At 45.1% G+C, this 19,573-nt stretch overlaps 2 protein-coding genes across 10 annotated transcripts in view; one reads left to right on the forward strand and one right to left on the reverse strand.

Annotated features, from left to right (window-relative positions):
• Positions 1-1,980: 1,980 nt before the first annotated feature.
• Positions 1,981-7,093, reverse strand: HARBI1 (harbinger transposase derived 1). 3 transcript variants are annotated; one of them, XM_074955380.1, is made up of 3 exons: positions 7,044-7,093; positions 3,436-4,168; positions 1,981-2,471 (listed from the first exon to the last, which is right to left on the reverse strand). In XM_074955380.1, exons 2-3 carry the CDS (start codon positions 4,103-4,105, stop codon positions 2,095-2,097), a joined length of 1,047 nt encoding a protein of 348 aa, XP_074811481.1. In that variant the 5' UTR covers positions 4,106-4,168; positions 7,044-7,093; the 3' UTR covers positions 1,981-2,094. The 3 variants fall into 3 exon arrangements, with proteins under 3 accessions (XP_074811481.1, XP_074811480.1, XP_074811479.1); XM_074955379.1 differs by lacking the exon at positions 7,044-7,093 and adding an exon at positions 6,889-6,967; XM_074955378.1 differs by lacking the exon at positions 7,044-7,093 and adding an exon at positions 5,548-5,932.
• ATG13 (autophagy related 13) overlaps positions 6,995-19,573 on the forward strand; it is a 49,298-nt gene continuing 36,719 nt past the window's right edge. Inside the window, exons 1-4 of one of the 7 annotated variants that reach the window (XM_074955372.1) lie at positions 6,996-7,464; positions 7,829-7,875; positions 15,239-15,320; positions 16,239-16,319. In XM_074955372.1, coding sequence (XP_074811473.1) covers positions 15,252-15,320; positions 16,239-16,319 — 150 coding nt within the window. In that variant the 5' untranslated portion in view covers positions 6,996-7,464; positions 7,829-7,875; positions 15,239-15,251. Of the gene's footprint in view, positions 7,876-15,238; positions 15,321-16,238; positions 16,320-19,573 lie in introns of all 7 variants that reach the window. The other 6 variants (XM_074955374.1, XM_074955371.1, XM_074955375.1 and 3 more) reach the window with 6 other exon arrangements.

Here is a 19,573-nt window from a genome sequence, read left to right on the forward strand (position 1 = left end):
CATAGCCTCAAACTTGGATCCATCAAAGTGGATTGTAGCTGCAGGCAACAAAACCCAGTTCAGAATACGTTCCAAAAAATGCATCCCCCACAATTTCATTATGGTCTCAGCAGGGGCTGCTGTAAAGACCTGTATCACAGGCATGTCATAAGAGTTAGAGAATATGTTTGAGGACCCTCATCTCCTTATTAAATAACAATTTGTCACACCTGAACATGTCTGAGACTCATCTGGCCGTAGCCTCTCCCATTCCTAATCAGTTCTTACCTTATTTGGATTATATTGGCATATATTAGCAAAATTGATAAGATATTATTGTGATGGGAGACAGACATCCATAATCATAACAGCACCTTCCTCCTATTGTTACTGTATTACAATTATTTTTAAGCTAAGAATATTTTACAAACAATTACAAGAAAACAGTTACTTTGGTTCTCTTGTTAGGAAAGTTCAGGCATCTGCATAGTAGAAAAAGGAGAGTTCTCTACACAAACTGAGCAACCGGAGTTCTGAAGCCAGACTTTATGAGAAAAGAAATAAAGGAAAAAACAAAATATGTGGGCCAGATAATTATATACATTAGATAATTGTAAAGTTTTAACAGTTCTAATGAAGGGCTCTGGTGAGTCTTGTTTTATCCCTGCTAAAGCACACCATTTATCATGCACATGATACTAAATATTGACAGTCAATGCAAAGTGGCAGACATATTCTGGCAATGTCTAATTCCAAGCCACAACCAGCACCAAGCCGTCAGTTTCCTCTACTTTCCCATCTTCAAAGCTGCAGGTCACAATCTAGTCTCACTTCCCCTACAAACTAAGAATTCTGAGATCGGACATGACAAATGGCTGTGCTACCATTATAAGTGTCAAAATCTTTGCAGGAGTCACCAAATTCCATTAGAACAGTCCATAAATGAAACTGAAGTCGTGACCTTGCTAAAAGATAGAACCTCTCCCAGAAATAAGCTTCCCAAGACTGTGGTCACACTGGTGTTCAACAAAATTCTTGGAAAAGAGTTTACACTTACATTAATCCGATGGAAAGAAAGAACCCTGCTGGGACACTTGAAACTTTAACAGCTTTTAAAAAAATATCATGTGCCCATGAAAGTCCTATAAATTGAAGTCCTCTGTTTATCTACAAGACATATACTCCATGGATAATGAAGAATAATCTTCCCATCCCATGCCTCAATCCTGATTTATACAGACCACCTCTTGCGGTGAAAGGAAGTGCAATTTATGTGGCCCCATCAGTTTCTGCTAGGACAACCAACAAAGGGGCCTTGCCATAGGCAACTGTGATAATGCTAGTGTCTGTCCAGTGGGAACAAGACAGACACACCAAGTAGCTGATGCAGCCAGTTATGGCCTAACTTCTCCCTTTTGCCCACTTGGGCACCTGCAAACACCTTCAAGTGCCCTTAAAAAATCTGGGACCAATGGGTTTTGTTAATACAAATTTTAGCACTTGTGTGTGCGCTGGTGTCAGAATAATGAAAAGATGTGCACAGGCATTTAGCAAGGATATTTAGCAAGTGTTTGCATCTGTAAATTGCAGACACATGTAAGTGCATATGTACTTTTGCATATGCACAAGCAGAGGCTGGGTAAGTGCCCAACTGAAAATTTACCTTAAAAGGGTTTGAAAGAAATGTTTGAAACTGATTTATGATGGATGCTACAGGTCACTGTAATACTCACAAAGTGACAGATTTGCAATTCTTGTGTTATTTTTTGTAATATTTACAGACTTTTCAAACATGTCAGAAGATTGGAGGTGATTTTATTAGGAAACGATCCCACATTATTGTCCCTGCCTAACTATCCTCTAGACAAGGTGGGGTCTGCACACATTAGGTATTGAGAATTCAGGGCTCAAAACAACATTTACAAAGGAATCAAGAGTCTGGCAGATGTAAAATATCCCCTCAAACAGAGTGAATTTGTTACAAGTGTTTCCCTTTCTTCCCCAGCTCCCATGCCTATCTTAATTTTTCTCTTTATTAACTTAAAGAAAGTGAGAGTGTGTTTGCTCCCATATTTTCCTCAGGTACATCTGTAAAGGTCTCTATCCCTCGCTTTATTAGCTAAAATGAGAAAGCAAAAGCTCGCGGCGGATTCGACAGGCTTCAGAGTCCAGCGATTCCATTTGCTCGTATTCTTCCTCTGGTTGCTCCATCTGTCCTGTTGCTGGGGAAGACCACACATCTAGCCCATGTTCAAGAGAGATGTTATGGAGCACACAGCAGGCCAGAATGATGTGGCTAGACTTCTCTGGAGAATACTGCAGGGTGCCTTTGGATCCATCCAGGCAACGGAACCGAGATCGAATGGTCCTGAATGTCTGCTCAATGACACTGTGAGTGGCAGAATGTGCCATGTTATAACGGTACTCTGCGGTGGTCTCAGGGATATGCAGAGGGGTCATCAGCCATGTGCGGAGAAAAAAGGAGCTGTCACCTATCAAAGGAAAAAATGAGAGAGCTCACAAACCAGTAGCAACACAAAGATTTCTGCTCTTTATCCTCAACCTGGGGAGACTAAATTTGGGCACCTGTTTGTAGCCAGTTTCCTTGCACCATAGGTACAGACTGACTTCATTGACTATCAACACAGAGTATGGGAGAATCCAGGTAAGAGTGACAAGTATTTAATTAGATTTGCAAATGAGACCAACAAGGAGAAAAATCAAGATATTCCATTTCACAAGACTAAATTCTGTAAAAATGTGGGAGGGAGTTTTAGGAGAGTCCAATTAATACACATAGGCAATGAAATTCAGACATTTGGACCAGACCCAAGTGTAGAATACAAGGTTTGTGCGATTCAATCTAGAAAAAAACAGGGTAATGAGGACAAGGACAAAGCAGAAGAGTGGATGTATACAACCTCACTAATCATACTGTATGAAACGCAGGGCAGGAAATCACTGCTCTTCCAGTCCTATGTGAGCCAAGAAGAGCCTACCTTGACTCTCAGATCCCAGGATGAGTTTGCATGACTGCAGTTAGAAAAAGTATTTTCACTTGTAAACTGTCAGCTGGCTTGGAGTCAGAGAGGTGATAACAATGGAACCCCACGGGGGGCATTTTTACAAAGTTACTGTCTGAGTAGAACCACATTTGAAACCCTTTCTCACATACATTTTCCATGGAACATGGTCCTAAATCACTTTTATCTGGTATTTACATTTTGGCAGATGTGCATTTATATAGATTTTGTAAGACGTTAGAAATAATTAATGTCTTATTTGCCAGTGGGACCAAGAATGACTTGTATGAAACCTATCTGGTTGATTGTATTAAAAAAGCAAATATGTCAGGCATTTTCACACCAGCAGTCTGTTTTGCTGCCTTTGAGTCACTCAAAAAGCAGCCAAAGTGTAACAGACTCTTAGAGGAGACAATAACTGGAATTAACTTACCAAGTAGCCAGCCATCTTTGTGCAATCCAGCTTCAAATTGGCTATTAAGAGCTGCCTGCTGCAGCACAGTGCCGTCCTGCAGGCTGCCTGGCCAGTGCGTCTCTGCACTCAGCAGTGCTCCTCTAGCATCACACACCATTAGGCAGTTTAAAGAATGAAGACCCTTTCGATTCACATAGGATAGGTCCTCGGCATTGGGTGCTTTGATTGCCACATGGGTGCAGTCAATCACCCCTAGCACTCCAGGCATCCCTGCCAGCCCATAGAAGTCGTCCTTCAGACTCTGCACAGAGGCTTCATCCTCTGGAAAATGAATGAATTGTGAGGCTCTCTCCACCAGTGCTTCAGTGACATTGGCAACACAGCGGCTCATGGAGGCCTGGCTGATGCCAATGGCATCCCCCATGCGTGTCTGGAAGGAGCCAGAAGTGTAAAAACCTAATGCAGCAAGAATCTGTGTCTCTGGACTGATGGCTCTGGACCGCTGTGTAGGGCGAGAGAGGCTGGCTCCCAGCAGATCCACTAGATAGTAAATGAATTGTCGGGGGAAGCCATACATGGACACCAGGTACTCATCGGTGACATCCTCCAGCTTGAAGCGATCTAGCATTCGGTGTCCTCGGCCATAGAGCAAGAGGTCACAATCAAGAATCGCTATAGGAACAGCCATAGCCAAAGCCTGGGTGAGTTCTTGGAGCAGTTCTTGTTGCAGATCTTTTCCCAATGCTGTCACCTGCGTTGAAGTGAATTGAACGGAGACTCAGAACTCAGTTTAAGAAGTTCAGCCTTTCAGCCCTATTGCCAGCTTCATTCTGCCCAGGTTACATAACAGCAGAGTAAGAAACACACACCTCAGAGAAATTCGTAAAGATAATCTCTCTGTTTTTAAAAAGTAAAAATTGTTTTTTGGGTTTTTTTTAATGTTGGGATCAATTTTAGTGGCAGATGAAAGATGCCCAGGAAATTGGAACAGTCAGTTCACAGTATGTGCGCAACACCAGTGTGAGCTTCCCTACAGACCCATCAGTGTCTCAACCCTTAACAGAAGGGATAAGAAGGGAGTTCAATCTCCTTCGGTCTTCTGCTGCAAATGCCAAAAATGGGGCTAGAAGTGGCAGTAGTTTCTGTCAAATTCTTTGTGGAAAGTTGTTAAAATCACAACAAACTAATATCATATACATAGTACAATTTTCAGTCACTACCAGGTTAGGCCATATTCAGGCTAGCAATCTGAAACTACATAATCCACATGCAACTACCTTATTTCTGCTCTGTCACTGAACTAGTTAAGCAAGTTGGATGAGTTTGTTGCTTCTTTCTGAGCTAGTTCACTTGTGCACAACCTAAACTGGTTGTATCAGGCATGCAGTTTATGTGGATTATCAGAACAACAAAATCCAAGAGCTACTATCACCAGAAATTTGGGAGAAATAAAGCCTGCCCTTCAAATTCAAAGTCACAAGTCTCAGAGTGTGATCCTATGGGTGTGTGTGTGTGGGAGTCCCCTTTGACTATGCCAGATCACATCAGAAGCTACAGTGGAAACATTAAACACTAGCTAAATTCAAATAGATTTATGTATATGACACATGGGCAGCAAGATGAACTTCACTGTTGGATAGCACAAGGATTTCCAAAGAGACCAATGGCAAATGTAGTTGATATTCTATCATATATACCCAGGGCTTTAAAACATACCCACTAGCCAGAGACCAACATGAAAGTTAAAGGTCCTCTGGAAGTGCTGAGGCAGACCCTGATGAGAAACCCAGTGCACTACACACACATTCCTGTGGACTTACTGCATGCAGAAGCAGCAGAAGCAACAGGAAGAGTCCATCCTCCACTGCTGATGGAGAGGGGAAAGGAGAAAACTATCTCCTGTCCTTTGCCCCATCTTGGAACCTGGAAATTGCCAGACCCACTCAGACCAATAGTCCATCTAGTCTGCTATCCTATCTGGCCAGTTTCAGATGGTTTCAGAGAACTCTGTTAAGACTCCCATAATGGGAGAACTAAACACTACCATGCCCACTAAGGAAGTTTCTTCCGGGCTTTAGTCAGTTAGTGATTACTTTAATGTCCTGAAGCATGAATTCATTTTTACTTTACCTGATGTGTTCTCAATATGGACATGAATACACAAATTAACTGTGAAACAGCTAAGACGCCTTCCTTTGGGTGGGAGGAGGAAGTGAGCAGATTCCACTCAGGGCTCAACTATAATAATATCCATGTTAGTGTAAAACATGACTCTGTCTTTTAGTGTAGCTGGAACCTAATTTATTTTAACCATGTCTCGAAAACATGCTACAGTTTAACTCTGTCCAAAAGCATGACACAGTTCAGTGCCATGGATAGGGTCCATTTATGTTAGAAGACTAAACTGTGGTTTTAACAGTTAGGGAACTAATGTGTTAGAACCAGGTCCTCTGATATGGATAATGTTGTGGTGTAGTTAATCCCTGTAGCAGCTGCCTCCAGAGGCCCCTCATGTTACCAGGGGATTGGTGGATGGATAAAATACAGAGGGCCGGGGAATGAGGGGGTAGATGGGGAGGGGAGGGTGAGCTAGATGAGGAGGGCAGAGAGAGGGCCAGAGATAAGGGGGAAGATGAGGAGGGGCAGAGTAGATGAAGAGGGCAGGGAGAGGGCGGGGGGGGGGGTAGATGGGGAGGGCTGGACAGAGGGCTGGGGGAGGTGGGGAGGACAGGGAGAGGGCCGGGGATGAGGAGTGCAGGGAAAGGTCGATGGGATGAGGGGGGAGATGGGGAGGGCAGGGAGGGGGCCGAGGGATGAGGGGGTAGATGGGGAGGGGAGAACAGGAGGGGGGAGGGGGAGATGGGGAGGGCAGGGGATGACGGGGTAGATGGGGAAGGCAAGGAGGGGGCTGAGGGATGAGGGAGTAGATGTGGAGGGGAGAGCCGGGGGGGGCGGGGGAGATGGAGAGAGCAGGGAGAGGGCCGAGGGGGAGATGGGGAGGGGAGAGCCGGAGGGGGGCGGGGGAGACGGGGAGGGCAGGGGATGAGCGGGGAGATGGGGAGGGGAGAGCCAGGGGGGATGGAGGGGAGGGCGGAGTCGGAGGGGGGGCAGGGGAGATGGGGGGCAGGGAATGAGGATGGGGAGGGCAGGGAGGGGAGAGCAGGAGGGGGGGCGGCGGAGATGGGGAGAGCAGGGAGGGGGCCGAGGGGAGATGGGGAGGGGAGAGCCGGAGGGGAGGCGGGGGAGATGGGGAGGGCAGGGGATGAGGATAGGGTGGGCGGGGAGGGGAGAGCTAGATGGGGGGCGGGGGAGATGGGGAGGCCGGGAAATGAGGGGGGAGATGGGAGTCGGGGGGGGCGGGGGACTATTAATGGGGGAGGGACCCTCCTCAGCTGGGCTAAGAATAGGGGGCAAACCTCCCCAAGCTCCGCCACCCTCCCCTCCCCTGGCCTGGCCCGGCCCGGGATTTACTCTATCAGGCGCGCGGAGCCATTGCCCGGATCTTCTCCCGCGAGTCCCGCCGCCCCGCACAGCGCAGGGGCTGCCCGTTCCCAGCAGCAGATTCCCCACGAAACCGGGCTTCCCTCACTCCAGGGCCGGAGCCTCCCAGGCCGCGCCCCCCTCACCTGCCAGCACTGGCCGCAGCGCCCCGGCCCAGCCGGGAGCGGGGAGGGGCCGTCCCGGCTTCGTGCGGAAAGTGCCGCGGCGGATGCGCAGGCTGCGCCCCTCCCCCGGCCGGAGCAGATGAAAACAAACAGCGGCGGCGAGGGGGAGCCCGGGGCCTTAGGAGAGCAGGACACCCCCCCCGCCCGGGGCGCGGACACCGGGGACCCCCGGCCCGGACAGTGGGGTCCCAGGGCACTGAGATCCCCCCAGACCCTTGGGCGTGTAGCGCCCCACAGCAGGGTCCCGACTTTCCCTGGGCACGGCTGGGCCCGAGAGCCGGGGACCCCTCGCTGGGCGGGTATCGGCCCACAGGCACCAGCGCTCCCCGGGCTAAAAGGCTGAGGCCGGGAGCTGGGACCAAGAGCCCCCAGACTGAGCCCCTCCCCGGGCCGGGGACCGAGGCTGGCTCTGCTCACTGGCGGTGAGGGGGCCCTGGGCACAGGCGCTCTGCAGTGAGATCGGGACGGAGACTTCACGGGCCCGGCTGCGAGGAGACTTCTGGAGCCCTGAACCTAGAGCTGGACCCTGAAGAGAGACCTTGGGCTGGGCATCGAGACTGGGACCAAACCCTACCAGCTCTGGCCGGGAAGAGAAGACACCCCAGAAGATTCCACTGGCTAAGAACTGAGGAGATCCGGAAACCGAGACACCGCCTAGCCCCCTGGCCCAACAAGAAGACTAGTGAGGATCCCTGAGGTCTAGATGGGTTTGGTCATGCAGAGAGACTAGGATCAGCTAGCCTCGGTCCCCGGCATGAGACCCAGAGCAATCACTTCTGCCTCCTCCCTGCAGGTACGGTGCAAATGGAGGAAAGTATAAATGGTAGACCCTGTGGCCCACACTCCCACTGCACCCAGTCTGTGTGGCATTTCTGACTGGAGTGTCTGTCCTGAGCTTGGCATTCCATGTACCGCAGCTGATGGGAGGGATCATGGTGTGGGACCTCAGACTAACTCTTGGATGGGGATGGAGGGAGAACAAGGTCTCTTTCAGCTCATGAAGATTTTGATTCAGAATTTTCTTTATTATTATTATTCTTTATTATTAGTGTTACAAGTGAATCTTCATGTGTTTTAAAATAATTTTACAGATGAATCTTTATGTACTTACAATTTAAAGTGATGAAAAGACTTCAGAGCATAAAGACTTTAGCATAAAGCCCAACTGATTTAAATCAATAGTCTAGCCTTCAGACAGCACCACTATAGTTGCGGTATGGGATAGCACTTCCATTCTTAAATCTCTTTTCAGTTGCTTATTAACATTCTTAAAATGTGTGTTGTTTGGGGTGAAACTTATGCTTGGTCACTCCAGAAGTGACGTTTTTGGTAAGTTTGTTAACTCAGTGGCAGCTGAACAGATTTATCTGGTGGAGAAACTGTCAGATGCTTTTTGTTTACTAGAATGATTAACTTGCCAGAGCCTGAATGTTGACACTGCAATCAAAGAGCCCCTTAGCAGTGTGATCCTGAGTCAGGTGATATGGGCCAGCTAAGGAAGTTTAATTCAGTGTAGACATATGCTCAGAGGTCTGGGAGATCAAGTTTTTGGGCCAGGTTTATATAACTAAGAGTTCAGGGCTTTTATGTGGGATGAGAGCTGTTCAGGGCTCCCTTTCTGCAGTGATAACCCTTCTTGCCTCTTCTGTATCCCTTTAAGATGTCAACTAGTCACATAGTATAACAAACTTGAATAGTGGTATTGCAAGTGTAAATGCTGGAGAGCCGAACTGAGTTCCAGTTGTAGGGCAGTGCTGGCTAAGAGTGCAAGAGTTTGTAAAGAGGCCTACTTATCTTTTATTTCTTACCCATTTAGCTATAGTAATTCTCATTATACACCAGGCTTTAAAACTCCTTTTCTGTCTACTTTCTTTACATGAGCCTCAACCGTAAATGAGGCTTTATTCTGCAAAATGTGACCCATGCAGTTCACAGTGCTGCCTGTGGACACCCCTTCTACATTAACATGCAGCCACCTTACACACAGACTACAGGTATCAGCATTCAACCAGGCTGCTCAAATCAAAATCTAGTATAGTATGCTGGGACATACTGTATAGCTTCTGTGGGAAGGCTGCTGCAATCTGTTCCATTACAAACATTGGGTGCAGCAATCAGGCTCTTGTCAGGTTGCCAACATAGCCCTTGGTCGAACAGAGTTTAGGCAACTCTGACATATATATGAAAAAGTGTTTAGATGCCAAACTAGTGGGTAGGTCCTAATATTGTTCTAACTCTACCCATCTTGTTAGTGCCCTCATAAGAAAGGGCACAGCTTTAGCTAGAGAAGCAGGGCGTGGAGATTGTCCTTTGAACACCTGCTTTTGACATCCATTGTTTGGAGGCAAGGAGAAAAAGACTTGAATTACCACAACTGTATGAACATAAATATTGCAAGGAGGGGCAGACAAGCTATTCACAGGTAAAAGCATCTGATATAAACACTAGTTATATAATTGCTGCACATGTTGGGTTAAAAGACATTAAGGGCAGGTCTACGCTTAACATGCTGCATTGGTGCAGCTGGACCGATCCAGCGCTTCAGTGAAGACACTCCTACGCCGATGGCAGAGCTTCTCCTGTCAATGTAGTTAATCCACCTCCGTGAGAAGCTCTGCCCCCTACATATCGCTGTCTACACTGGGGATTAGGTCGTTACAACTACATTGCTCAGGGGGTGTCTATTTGTCACACCCCTGAGCAAGGTAGTTACACTGATATAAGTCTATAGTGTAGTCCTGGCCTAAGTTACTTGATTGGCAGGGGACTACCTGGCTTTTAGGATTTGTAATTGAATTGGAACCTTTCACTTGTAGGTCTCAGGTTCAAGTGTGGCTCAGATTAGTAGTGACCAAAAGGTACTACTATCTGTTGGCTGTTCAGTAGCCTGAGTGAAATTAATTGGTGGTCTCACTCCTAGCACAATAGCTAACCGTATTGCAAAACCTATCATAATAGGCACTTAACTGGGAGGCCTTGTGGGCATTTGAAATAAAGGGGTCAAAACTGAAAGGGCATGGTGGAGCCAACCTTCCTTTCCACTTTTAGAGTGGTTCCCTTCAGGTCCGGTTAGGCACTTTGATGGTAGCCAGTGTGAGGAAGCAAGGTAAATTCTGTGACTAAACAGATGACTTCTGTCTCTAGAGCTTTCTCTCTGGCTCTTTTTACCAGCAGGGAAATTCATTTTAGAAATGGAACAGAGTTACTCATCTTTGTATAACAAAGCCTCAGCAGGCATGAGCTAATGATCAGGTGTTCCCATACACATGTGGAGACATGATAATCATCATATGACATGCTTTAGACTTGCCAGGACCCAAGTTCTGGGATCAGTGTTTCCCCTGAAGTTAGTCCCCTAACATGGAGCATTGTCCTGTGCTCCTTGCTCCACTTTTGGTGCTGGTGACATCAACTGTTGCCAAGAGAACAGGATCCTGCACTCAGTACTTGGCAAGTAAGTAAAGGAGGAATGGCTTTTCAAGTGTTTTGTGAGTGACACGCACACATTGTGAATAACTTGGAATCTTAATTAGGATTCTTTCTGTGAGGTTTACTGCTTATTATTAAGGTAGATGAAAAGGGGCATCTGCTGGAGCAAGAGGCTATCGTGAATTTGATAGTATCCTTTTTGAAACTAATAACTGCAAAATAGTAAAAACAAGGAAGTGCTTTATTTACATGGTGTTGTGAAGGCATATGGCAGTTTTATTACTAGAGCCCCTTACAATAATCCCTCAGGCAGGATGAACTAAAAAGTAAGAAGTCAAGGGAGCTGAATTAGATTAGATGTGGGGAGCTAGATAGACATAAATTATTGTTGTGTGGAACAGAATGAAAATGTGTGAAATCTACAACAGACCATTTCAGAAAATGTGAAATTGGATGGGAGCTAATTAAATTTAGCTAACTATCAGTGCCGGTGGGGCGGGGGGCAGTTTAATTAATGCTGAAATATCTCTCAATTTAAACCTAGTAATTCAAAGTATTTGCTGTGGGGCATAATCTAAGTGCTAGTTGCACAAATGAGTTTGTTTTAAAGACGTTTGACATTGGAAAAATAAAGTGAAGAGTTTGCAGCAAAGTTTAGAGAACAGTTGGACTTTATATCTGAAAATCTGAATATTTTAAGAGGCTCCAATTCAACCAGCTCTGAGCCATGAATCCCTGGCCCTGTAGGTCAGTGGAGCTGCTGATTCACTGCTAAGAAAAATTCAGAGACCTGCTTTCCTCTTTCAGTTAATAGAGTACTGAAAAGAATTTGAGTGACCAAATATGATCACACATTCATGGATACCATGCTTGCATACCGTATAGATGCTGTGTTGCTGGGACTTACGGCTTTGTTTACAGAAAGTTTTACCAGCTACATAGTTCTAGTTATACTGGCATAAATCCTGTGTGGACATTTATTCCAGTATAAGGGTGGGGTTTGTTTGTCCCGTTTCCCCCCCCCCCCCCCCAGTTTAGCTTGAAACACTGCCTAAGCTAAACCAAAAAGACTCTCTTCTACTGGAATAAGAGTGTCTACACAAGCAGAATAATCATATCTGTTTAGGTTCTTTCTCAGCGTAGGCATGGCCTGACTTTATATACTGTAATGGCTAGATTTTTGGGATGATCACACAGTGTTACTCTTGTTGGCAGGTGGGCTTAGCAGGTTCCATATATAACTGTCAGTTCTGTCCTTTCACAGGTAACAATGACACTACACCTCAACCCAAACTGGGCAAAGGAATTGGCCTCTACTTTGCTCTTAACCATCCTCAGAAGATGATATTTGAGACTGAGTCTCAGGTTAAGAAAACAACAAAATAAATAGATTAACATTCAATTTTCAAACACCCATGTAATATAGAGGGGCTGGTAGTGATTCCTGTGTTAGGTTACCCAGCACTTTCTATTACAAAGGATTATTGGGACCTTTTTCTAGAAGCTCATTGTTTCCAGTAGATCTTTGATATTTGGCTACACAAGTGCCTTTATCCCATGAGATTCTATTCAGATTTGGCTGAGCTATAAAGTATTAAAAATTGCCACTTCCTTTCTCTCTCTTGTGTTCTTTAGGAACATTTTGCATGTTAAAAATCATAACATGTTCTGAGGCCAGGGTCACACTGCTGTTGTAGCAATAGCGTACACTGCAGTGATACACCCGTTCTAGTGTCAGAAGGTTCCCTCCCTCCCCAGCAGGGGCTCTTTATTATGAGAGCTATCAAACAGGGGTACTTCCCAACTCAAAAGTATTTCACAAGAGCCCCTCATTTCACTCTGCCTTCAAGACCAATCTGTCTACTTTCTCTTGGTTATTTATAAAGGTGCTTCTCATCTTAATAATCTGAGTGTCACCATCCTTCTTGCTGAGCAAAGACTTCCTACACAAAGCCAATTTACACTGCTCTTTAATTGGCCAGAGAGGTCACTCTTGAGTTATGCTGAGCATTCCTGTTCCCTCCCCCAGGGCCTTTTTGTGGTGTTTCTGAAGCACTCCCAGTTCCTACCAGAACAAGAGAGTTGTGCAAATGAGGACAGGGCTTTGGTAATCATTGATTCCTGTATCAGTCTCACGTCTAGAGGCCAGAAAGGATTTGGCTCAGATGCCAGGTTTCCTTTCACATCCTCTCTTGCACTACAGGGACTGGGTTCCAAGCCCAGCCTGACTGGGTCAGGGGAATGGAGTCTAGTTCTTCTAGTAGTGGAGTTAGCGACTTCTGACAAGATAGGTCACTTCTCTCAAGTTAATGCGAACTGATTTACACCAATTGTTTTCATATTAGCTCATTGAGTATTATAAGAACAGTGCCAGTCTCGAGGGGCAATATGAATACAAATCTGACCTTCCTTTTCCTCTCTGATCATTCAGTAGACAGTTCTCTTCCCTCTACACTGCAGATTAAGGTCTGTAGCTGTACTGCGGTAGGCATACCCATGCTAGCTTTAATCTAGTTCACACAGGTAACAGTGAAGATGTGGCTGGGCTTCAGTGTGGGCTAGTGCCCGAGTACAAGACCACTGGGGACCCTGGATACATACTCAAGTTGCGAGCCCACACTGGGGTCCATGCCACAATGTCTTCAATGCTAATATTGCCTGTTCTAGCTAGTTTTAAGCTTGGCAGGTATGCCTACCCACACTACAACTACACCTTAAATTGCAAGGTAGGCTTCTATTAAGTCAGTGCTGATCTGCTACCCCAACATGGGGCAGTGTAGTACTGTACTGCTGAAGTGGCCTCTTTTCAATTGGTGTTTGCAGAGCACTAACTAAAATACATGCTTACTATCATTATTCAGTTGAGATGTAAGATGAAGGTTCTGGCCACTTTTGGTCATTAAGATCATACAGCACTTCCTGTGTGAGCAGAATGGTTATCCTCTGTGCCCTAATCAAACTTTAATTTGTGTTATGACATTCTTTCCCCCAGGTAGTTTCAATCAGATAATATTCTTCCGGTGCTACATTTTTGTGCATAGTTGCTGTGTGCTCTGAAACGGCCCATGCCTCCCACCCCAGCAGTGGCTGCATTTCAGTGATTACCAAGGTGGTCCATAAATATTATTTGTATGATAAGCTCTTTCTGGATAAGAGGAGCTTCCGAAATGCAAAGATATTTTACAGCAGTCATACTTTGCACTTTTTCAGAGTTCTAAGCCCAAAGCAGTTTTTAAACCTCTTCCGCTCTGGTGTGGCATTTGTACAGCCCATCACACAAGGAAACTTGGGATTTGTGGGGTTCTCACCTCTACTTGGTAAAATATATCCTACAGTTAGTTGTAGCTAAACCTGCAATCCAGAGAACATTACTAATAAAGCGATGGAAGCCATGATCAGCGTCAGCCTAAGCAAGGGGCTAGTAGTGTAGCCAGACTCCATTTTCTCCAGAGGCAGAGCTACTATTACCTATTATGTATGACTTCAGTACCTGCTAATAATGGAGCGGAGACATTTGCGGCTCCAGGATCCTAGTACCAACAGGCCTGGTTTGTTATCTCAGTGCTATGAATTTCAACAGCTTAAGTGGCCTGTGATCTGAAATCTAGACTATCACAATTGATCACCTTCTCTATAGGACCAGGACTACTTTCTTCAATAATCTGACTGAAAAATCAAAAAGGGCTTGTAACTGTTCTAGTTTTAACCCTCCTTTGCATTCCCTTTCTTCCTAGTCCTCTTTGTATTGACCCCATTTGTTAGTCACATGATTTTAACCCCCCCAACGAGTCCTGTATGTCAGACCTCTGGCAGGCAGTGGCCTTTGATGCTTATGAGTTCTTATGGTGGTTTCTAATAGCCTGTGAAGGTGAATACTTATCACCAATGCAGCTTGGTGGTTGGGTGGGGGTGTGGCAGGTTGAGTTCTTCCCAGGTATTCTTCTTTTTCCACTGCTGCTCCACCCAGTGATGTTCTAGCCTTTCAGAGACTCAACCCTCTGGCCAGGTCAGTCTTTCAAGTCTAACCCTTTCAGAGTGTATACATAAAGAGCCTAGTAACAGGGAGGCTTTCAGGATCAAGTGAGGGATTCAGGCCTTCCTCCTTGAGTCAGGGTCTCAGAGAAGGGTCTGGACTATCTTCAGGATCTTCTCCCAGCTAGGTTCCCCATCAAAGGATAGACTTCTGCAGTTGTCCCTCTCTAGGGCTTTGTAGGGGAGCCCACCCCCAGCACCAGCTTCCAATCCAAGGCCCAAGGGTGGGCAGCTAAGTGCTGCACCCTGAGGTGCAATACAGCTGCTTCCCTGGATCACTTCATACCTCCCCTCTCTTCCCACAGAGTAAAGATAAAATTTCAGACCTTCAGAATCTCCCATCCCCTCTTTGCAGGCTTGGTCAGGCCACCATAGCTAGGCTTCAGGCAGCAAGAGCACCTGTGGTGCTGCTTCCCAAGACCACAGAATGTGGATCAGCTCACTTCTACTATCTGCTTGACAGTGAGCTACTCTACTTCACTTTTTAAGCTCCTCCTCCTGCTTGGGCAAACTTTGCAAGAGCAGTGGGATGGGGCCACCTGGGCCCCCAGCAGCTCCATAACCCCTTCCTCTCCAGTGTGGGGTTTATGTACCTCACCATGTGGCCCAAAGTTTTGAAGCAGCTGCTCCAAATCCCAAGACCAAAGTAGAAGGGTGTGTGAAAGTTTTATTTCCATGTTTGTTATGTGTTTCAGATTTTCATGTGCAATGGACACCGATCTCAACTCCCAGGACAGGAAGGACCTGGACAAGTTCATCAAATTTTTTGCTCTGAAGGTAATTTCCGTGTCTTGTTACTGGGACATTGGTAGGAATCCTCTCCTCTGAATTCACCTTCATTTATATTGAAGTTAAACCAAAACTCCCCATGGATAGAATTATAGGCTTGTATATCTGTTAATAACCAAACTGAGAAGAACTGAAGGTAAATGTAGATAGAAGATTTCTGTTTTACACATTTATTTTCCAGAAAAGGGCTGTTTTTCAGAAAATTGTCCTGCTGTAAAGCCTAATTGTGGGTCCCGAATACCCTTGTTAGCTCTGTGCCACTTGCCCCTGTGAAATTGACTAGGTGTGACTTCATCAGCCTGGACAAGTTTAAGTCTCCGCTCACTTAAGTAGTATTTCCTGCCGAGTCCTGATCTTCTTTTTGTCCATCTAGGTTCTTGAAATTATAATAGCTAAATACTTTTTGTTACACGTTCACAGATAACTAAAAAGTGAAACCCCTAACTCTAAGTAGTTCCCTGTCCTGATTAGGTAGGTAGGTAGGTACTGCAGTGATGGATGAGCTATAAATGCATCAACTGATAGACCCAGGTTACCTCTTTATGTATCTCCAGCTCCAGGGTGAAGTTCCATAGTCTTTGGTAGAATTGATTCAAATGCTGTGACCACTGATTATGAAATGGCTTCAGTGATTCCTTATTATTGTTACAGGGACATGGTCAACTTAAAAGCACGCTTCTGTCCAAAACATGTTTACCTGCTGCTATTACAAGTAACACCTTAGGTGACTATAGTGGAAGGAGATTAGCAAACCCCACTGATCCTGAGTTCTAAACTCTGCCTAATCCTTTCCCAAAAGTGAGATCATTTAACTGGCGTCTAGCTGCCCTGAATTGGCCTGCAATGTAGGCTGAGGGTCCTAGAGTGCTCTAGAAATCAGTGAACATTTTTGGCTTTCTCTTTCAGACTGTACAAGTGATTGTCCAGGCCCGACTTGGAGAGAAAATCTGTACTCGATCATCCTCCTCCCCAACAGGCTCTGACTGGGTAAAGTCATGTTACTTATAACAATCCCATATCTCTCTCTCATCTACTTTATCATGCTGATAATATGGGGAACACTTTCAAGTAGGATATAAAAACAATACTGTACAATGTGTTGATTTTACATCTCAGCATGTACAGTACTACCCTGACCTCTTCCCAGGCTCAGGAGAGGTTTGTGATTCTCACCAGTCACTTCTGCCGGATGACCAAGACTCGTATCTAAGTTCTGAAGGAGGGTCTTTACCTCTTCATTCAGAGGTTTGAGGCCCTCATAAGAGGTGAGGTTTATAAGGGTAATGGGGGGCTTCTGGATTCTCCATGGGTGCATATAAGAACTAAGTGAGGACAGAGGGGTGTGTTTTGCCTTAGTACCCAATGTACAAGAAAATAATAAGAGCCAAAACAATGTTTATTAGTAAATATGAAAAATTTAAGCCAATCTGGGATTTGCCTGTGTTGGACTGTGATTTACTTACTCAGCAGGTAGGTCTTACAAATCCTTATGAAGGCAAAACACTCAGCAAGTGGTGATCAGTTACTTTGCCGCCAACATACCCCACCATGAAGCCACAGAATCCTTCCTAAGGCTTCATCGGAGCTTGTATTTCATATACCTCTCTTCTCTTTCCCAGCTGTCTAACCAAGCTCCTAACCGTCTAAATCAATGCAATTAACTTCACTGCTAGTATGGCTTGAACAATTACAAACTCCATTGATGTCATGCATATCCATGGATGTTCCCTGCTATTGTATGCTAATTCCCACCATGGAGCATAACCCAGTGTATCTGTATCGCTCTGAATATTTTGACTGTCCTGTCTGAAGGTCAACAAATGTTCTGGGTGTCTCCTCATTAAGGCCTGCACATTTAAATGCAGTGATGATCTGACTCTGCCTAGCTGTACCACAGTCTAGGGTAGCATCAGTCAGAGGGGCATCAGCTGGTATATTGTGGATCTCATGCTGGGGAACTGGAAAAATTATCTTTTCCCCTATGTGGGCAGCTTGTTTTGGAACTAAGCAAAACATTGGCCAGTCATAACATGTTTGTGTCCCACATTGGAAGTGTCCAACCCATGTGGCTACCTTCTCCAGCCTTTGCAACCTTGGCTTGATCTTGTCCCCATTGCCTCAGCTGTACTGTACAATTTCAGGTTTCTTCATCCAAGGTGAACCCACATGCCAGCAACGCAGTACATCACAATGACATAACCAAGTGCCATGCCTCTTGGAGCAACATGAGGTATCTGGGAATTTCCAGTCTCCCACACACATCCTTACCAATATCTGAGGATGTGACATTCCTTTAAGATGTAACCTGCCATGGTTGGTTCCAACGTACCTATGGACTGGACGCTATACACTCTCAATACCTCGCTTAATCCTGTGGCCACTGGTACTGCTAGTACCATAGGAAAGAGCCATGTTTCATCAAGCTTGCATCTTTTCTCAGCATAATAGATCCTTGAGTAGCATCTAACCCTGCACCAATATACTTTTTACTTTTGTCCATTGTTCCAGCATCTTATTTTTATGGACTAGCATCTCCCACCCCCATTGAATTTCCTTTAGTCCTCCCTGTAGCTTCTGTATTAGGAAGCTGCTATACCATGAACCTTTGATACATTAAGATGGTTCGTAATTTTTCCATTTCATTGATTGCTGCTTCCACTTCCATAAACGCCTATCCTGTTGTTCTAGCATCCTAAACATCCTTTAAATCCTCCCCATATCCTCATTCTGTTTTCACTTTAAAAGGTTTTGTAATTCAACTCTCACTTTCTGATTTTTCTTCCCACAATACTGTGATATCCGTATGATTCCATGCTGATTATTCCCAGTGCCCCAACTCCTATTACTGTTTCTATATCTCTCTCTCCCCCTGACTCTCTTTCACATCTCAGGCCACCAAATTTCCTCCAGTTCCACCCCATCCATTGACTGTTTGAAATTTTGCCTTGCTTTTGCTATCAGTCACATATAGAAGTGCGCATATTTTGCATGACAGAGCTCCTGTGGTAAAGTAAAATTGGTTAAATTCAATATTGCAGGTATCATTTGGTACTATACATTACTATACGTAGTCTGATGGTCACAATTTATTACTAATCCATTGTCAGGTTCTGCTTCTGTGGATGGTTCATCATCTTGCTTCAATTCTAGAGTAGGAGGCATTGTTACTCCAGTATGTTCAGGAGTGGTAGTGGTACTTTGGTCATTCTTAATCCCATTTGGGGAGAAGGTCTGGCATGTTAGATAGGCTCCTGGGTGGTAGTTCAATGAGCTGCTAAATTAACTCTAATATTTCCTGCATGTGTTAACTGCATGCCATGAATTTTTTAGATTAGCTATTACCATCCCATTTAAACACACTGTCCCCACCTGGGTCACGTCTGAATCCCTGCTCCTGAGAGTTGTTTGTGCTGCAGGATCCTCTACCTTGGCTGTTCTGCAGTCTGTATCAGAACATTGGCTTTCCTGCATGATTACCCAGGAACCATAAGACTAGGGTGGCATTCTCCCCCTCGTGCACTGTCACCATCTTGTTCTGCTGTATCACAAATTCAGTGGACCCCAATGCAATGCAGATTATGCCTCCCATGGTGACCAACCTAGCCTTGTCCGTTACATAGTAGCAATCCTCCCAGCTGGCTTTTGGAAATGGCTTTTTATCTGAGACCTATTGCAGAAGTACCTGGTCTCCACTTCGTACTCCTTGCCAGAAGTTTGGCCATAAAAATAACTTCATTTTTCACTGGGCTTCCCCTAAATGAAGCAGCTCACATTTTATTTTTATATTTCAGTTTTTAATACATTTTTCACAGGTGAGACTTTTTTTGGCCTGGCCTCTGTTAACTGCTGTATTTTAGCAACATTCTGTTTTACTGTTGGTTTGATTTTTTTTTTTTTTAATTCTTTTCTGAGTCTCAGTCAACTTAGATATCTGTACCTCTGCTGCTACACTTACACTGTCCTTCTGACAGACTGGTAGCTGCTGTGTTGTTCATTTTTTCATAGAGTGTACAGAGTATTCCCCCCCCACACACTTTTAAAAAATCTATATTCTCTTTAACACTTAGACGTTTAACACTTGCAATACCCCCAATTATCTAGTCCCTTCCTAGCTTCTCCGTGTTCTTAGAGTTGTGGAAAACTCCTTTTAATTTCACATTGCTTTTCCTTAAATCACTCCACTTCAGTTTTTCATTGTGAAATAGGACATTTCCCAAGGCTAAATTCTGGGATTGTAAACT

The sequence above is a fragment of the Natator depressus genome, chromosome 6, assembly GCF_965152275.1.
Source record: "Natator depressus isolate rNatDep1 chromosome 6, rNatDep2.hap1, whole genome shotgun sequence".
Classification (NCBI taxonomy): domain Eukaryota; kingdom Metazoa; phylum Chordata; order Testudines; family Cheloniidae; genus Natator; species Natator depressus.

Excerpts from the sequence above, each read along its gene's own strand:
- HARBI1 (XM_074955378.1), bottom strand. The coding sequence starts at position 5,571 with ATGTCCATATTGAGAACACATCAG. Across the intron at positions 4,169-5,547 it reads CCATATTGAGAACACATCAG|GTGACAGCATTGGGAAAAGA; the intron begins GTAAAGTAAAAA and ends ACTTCAACGCAG. Across the intron at positions 2,472-3,435 it reads CAAAGATGGCTGGCTACTTG|GTGACAGCTCCTTTTTTCTC; the intron begins GTAAGTTAATTC and ends TTCCTTTGATAG.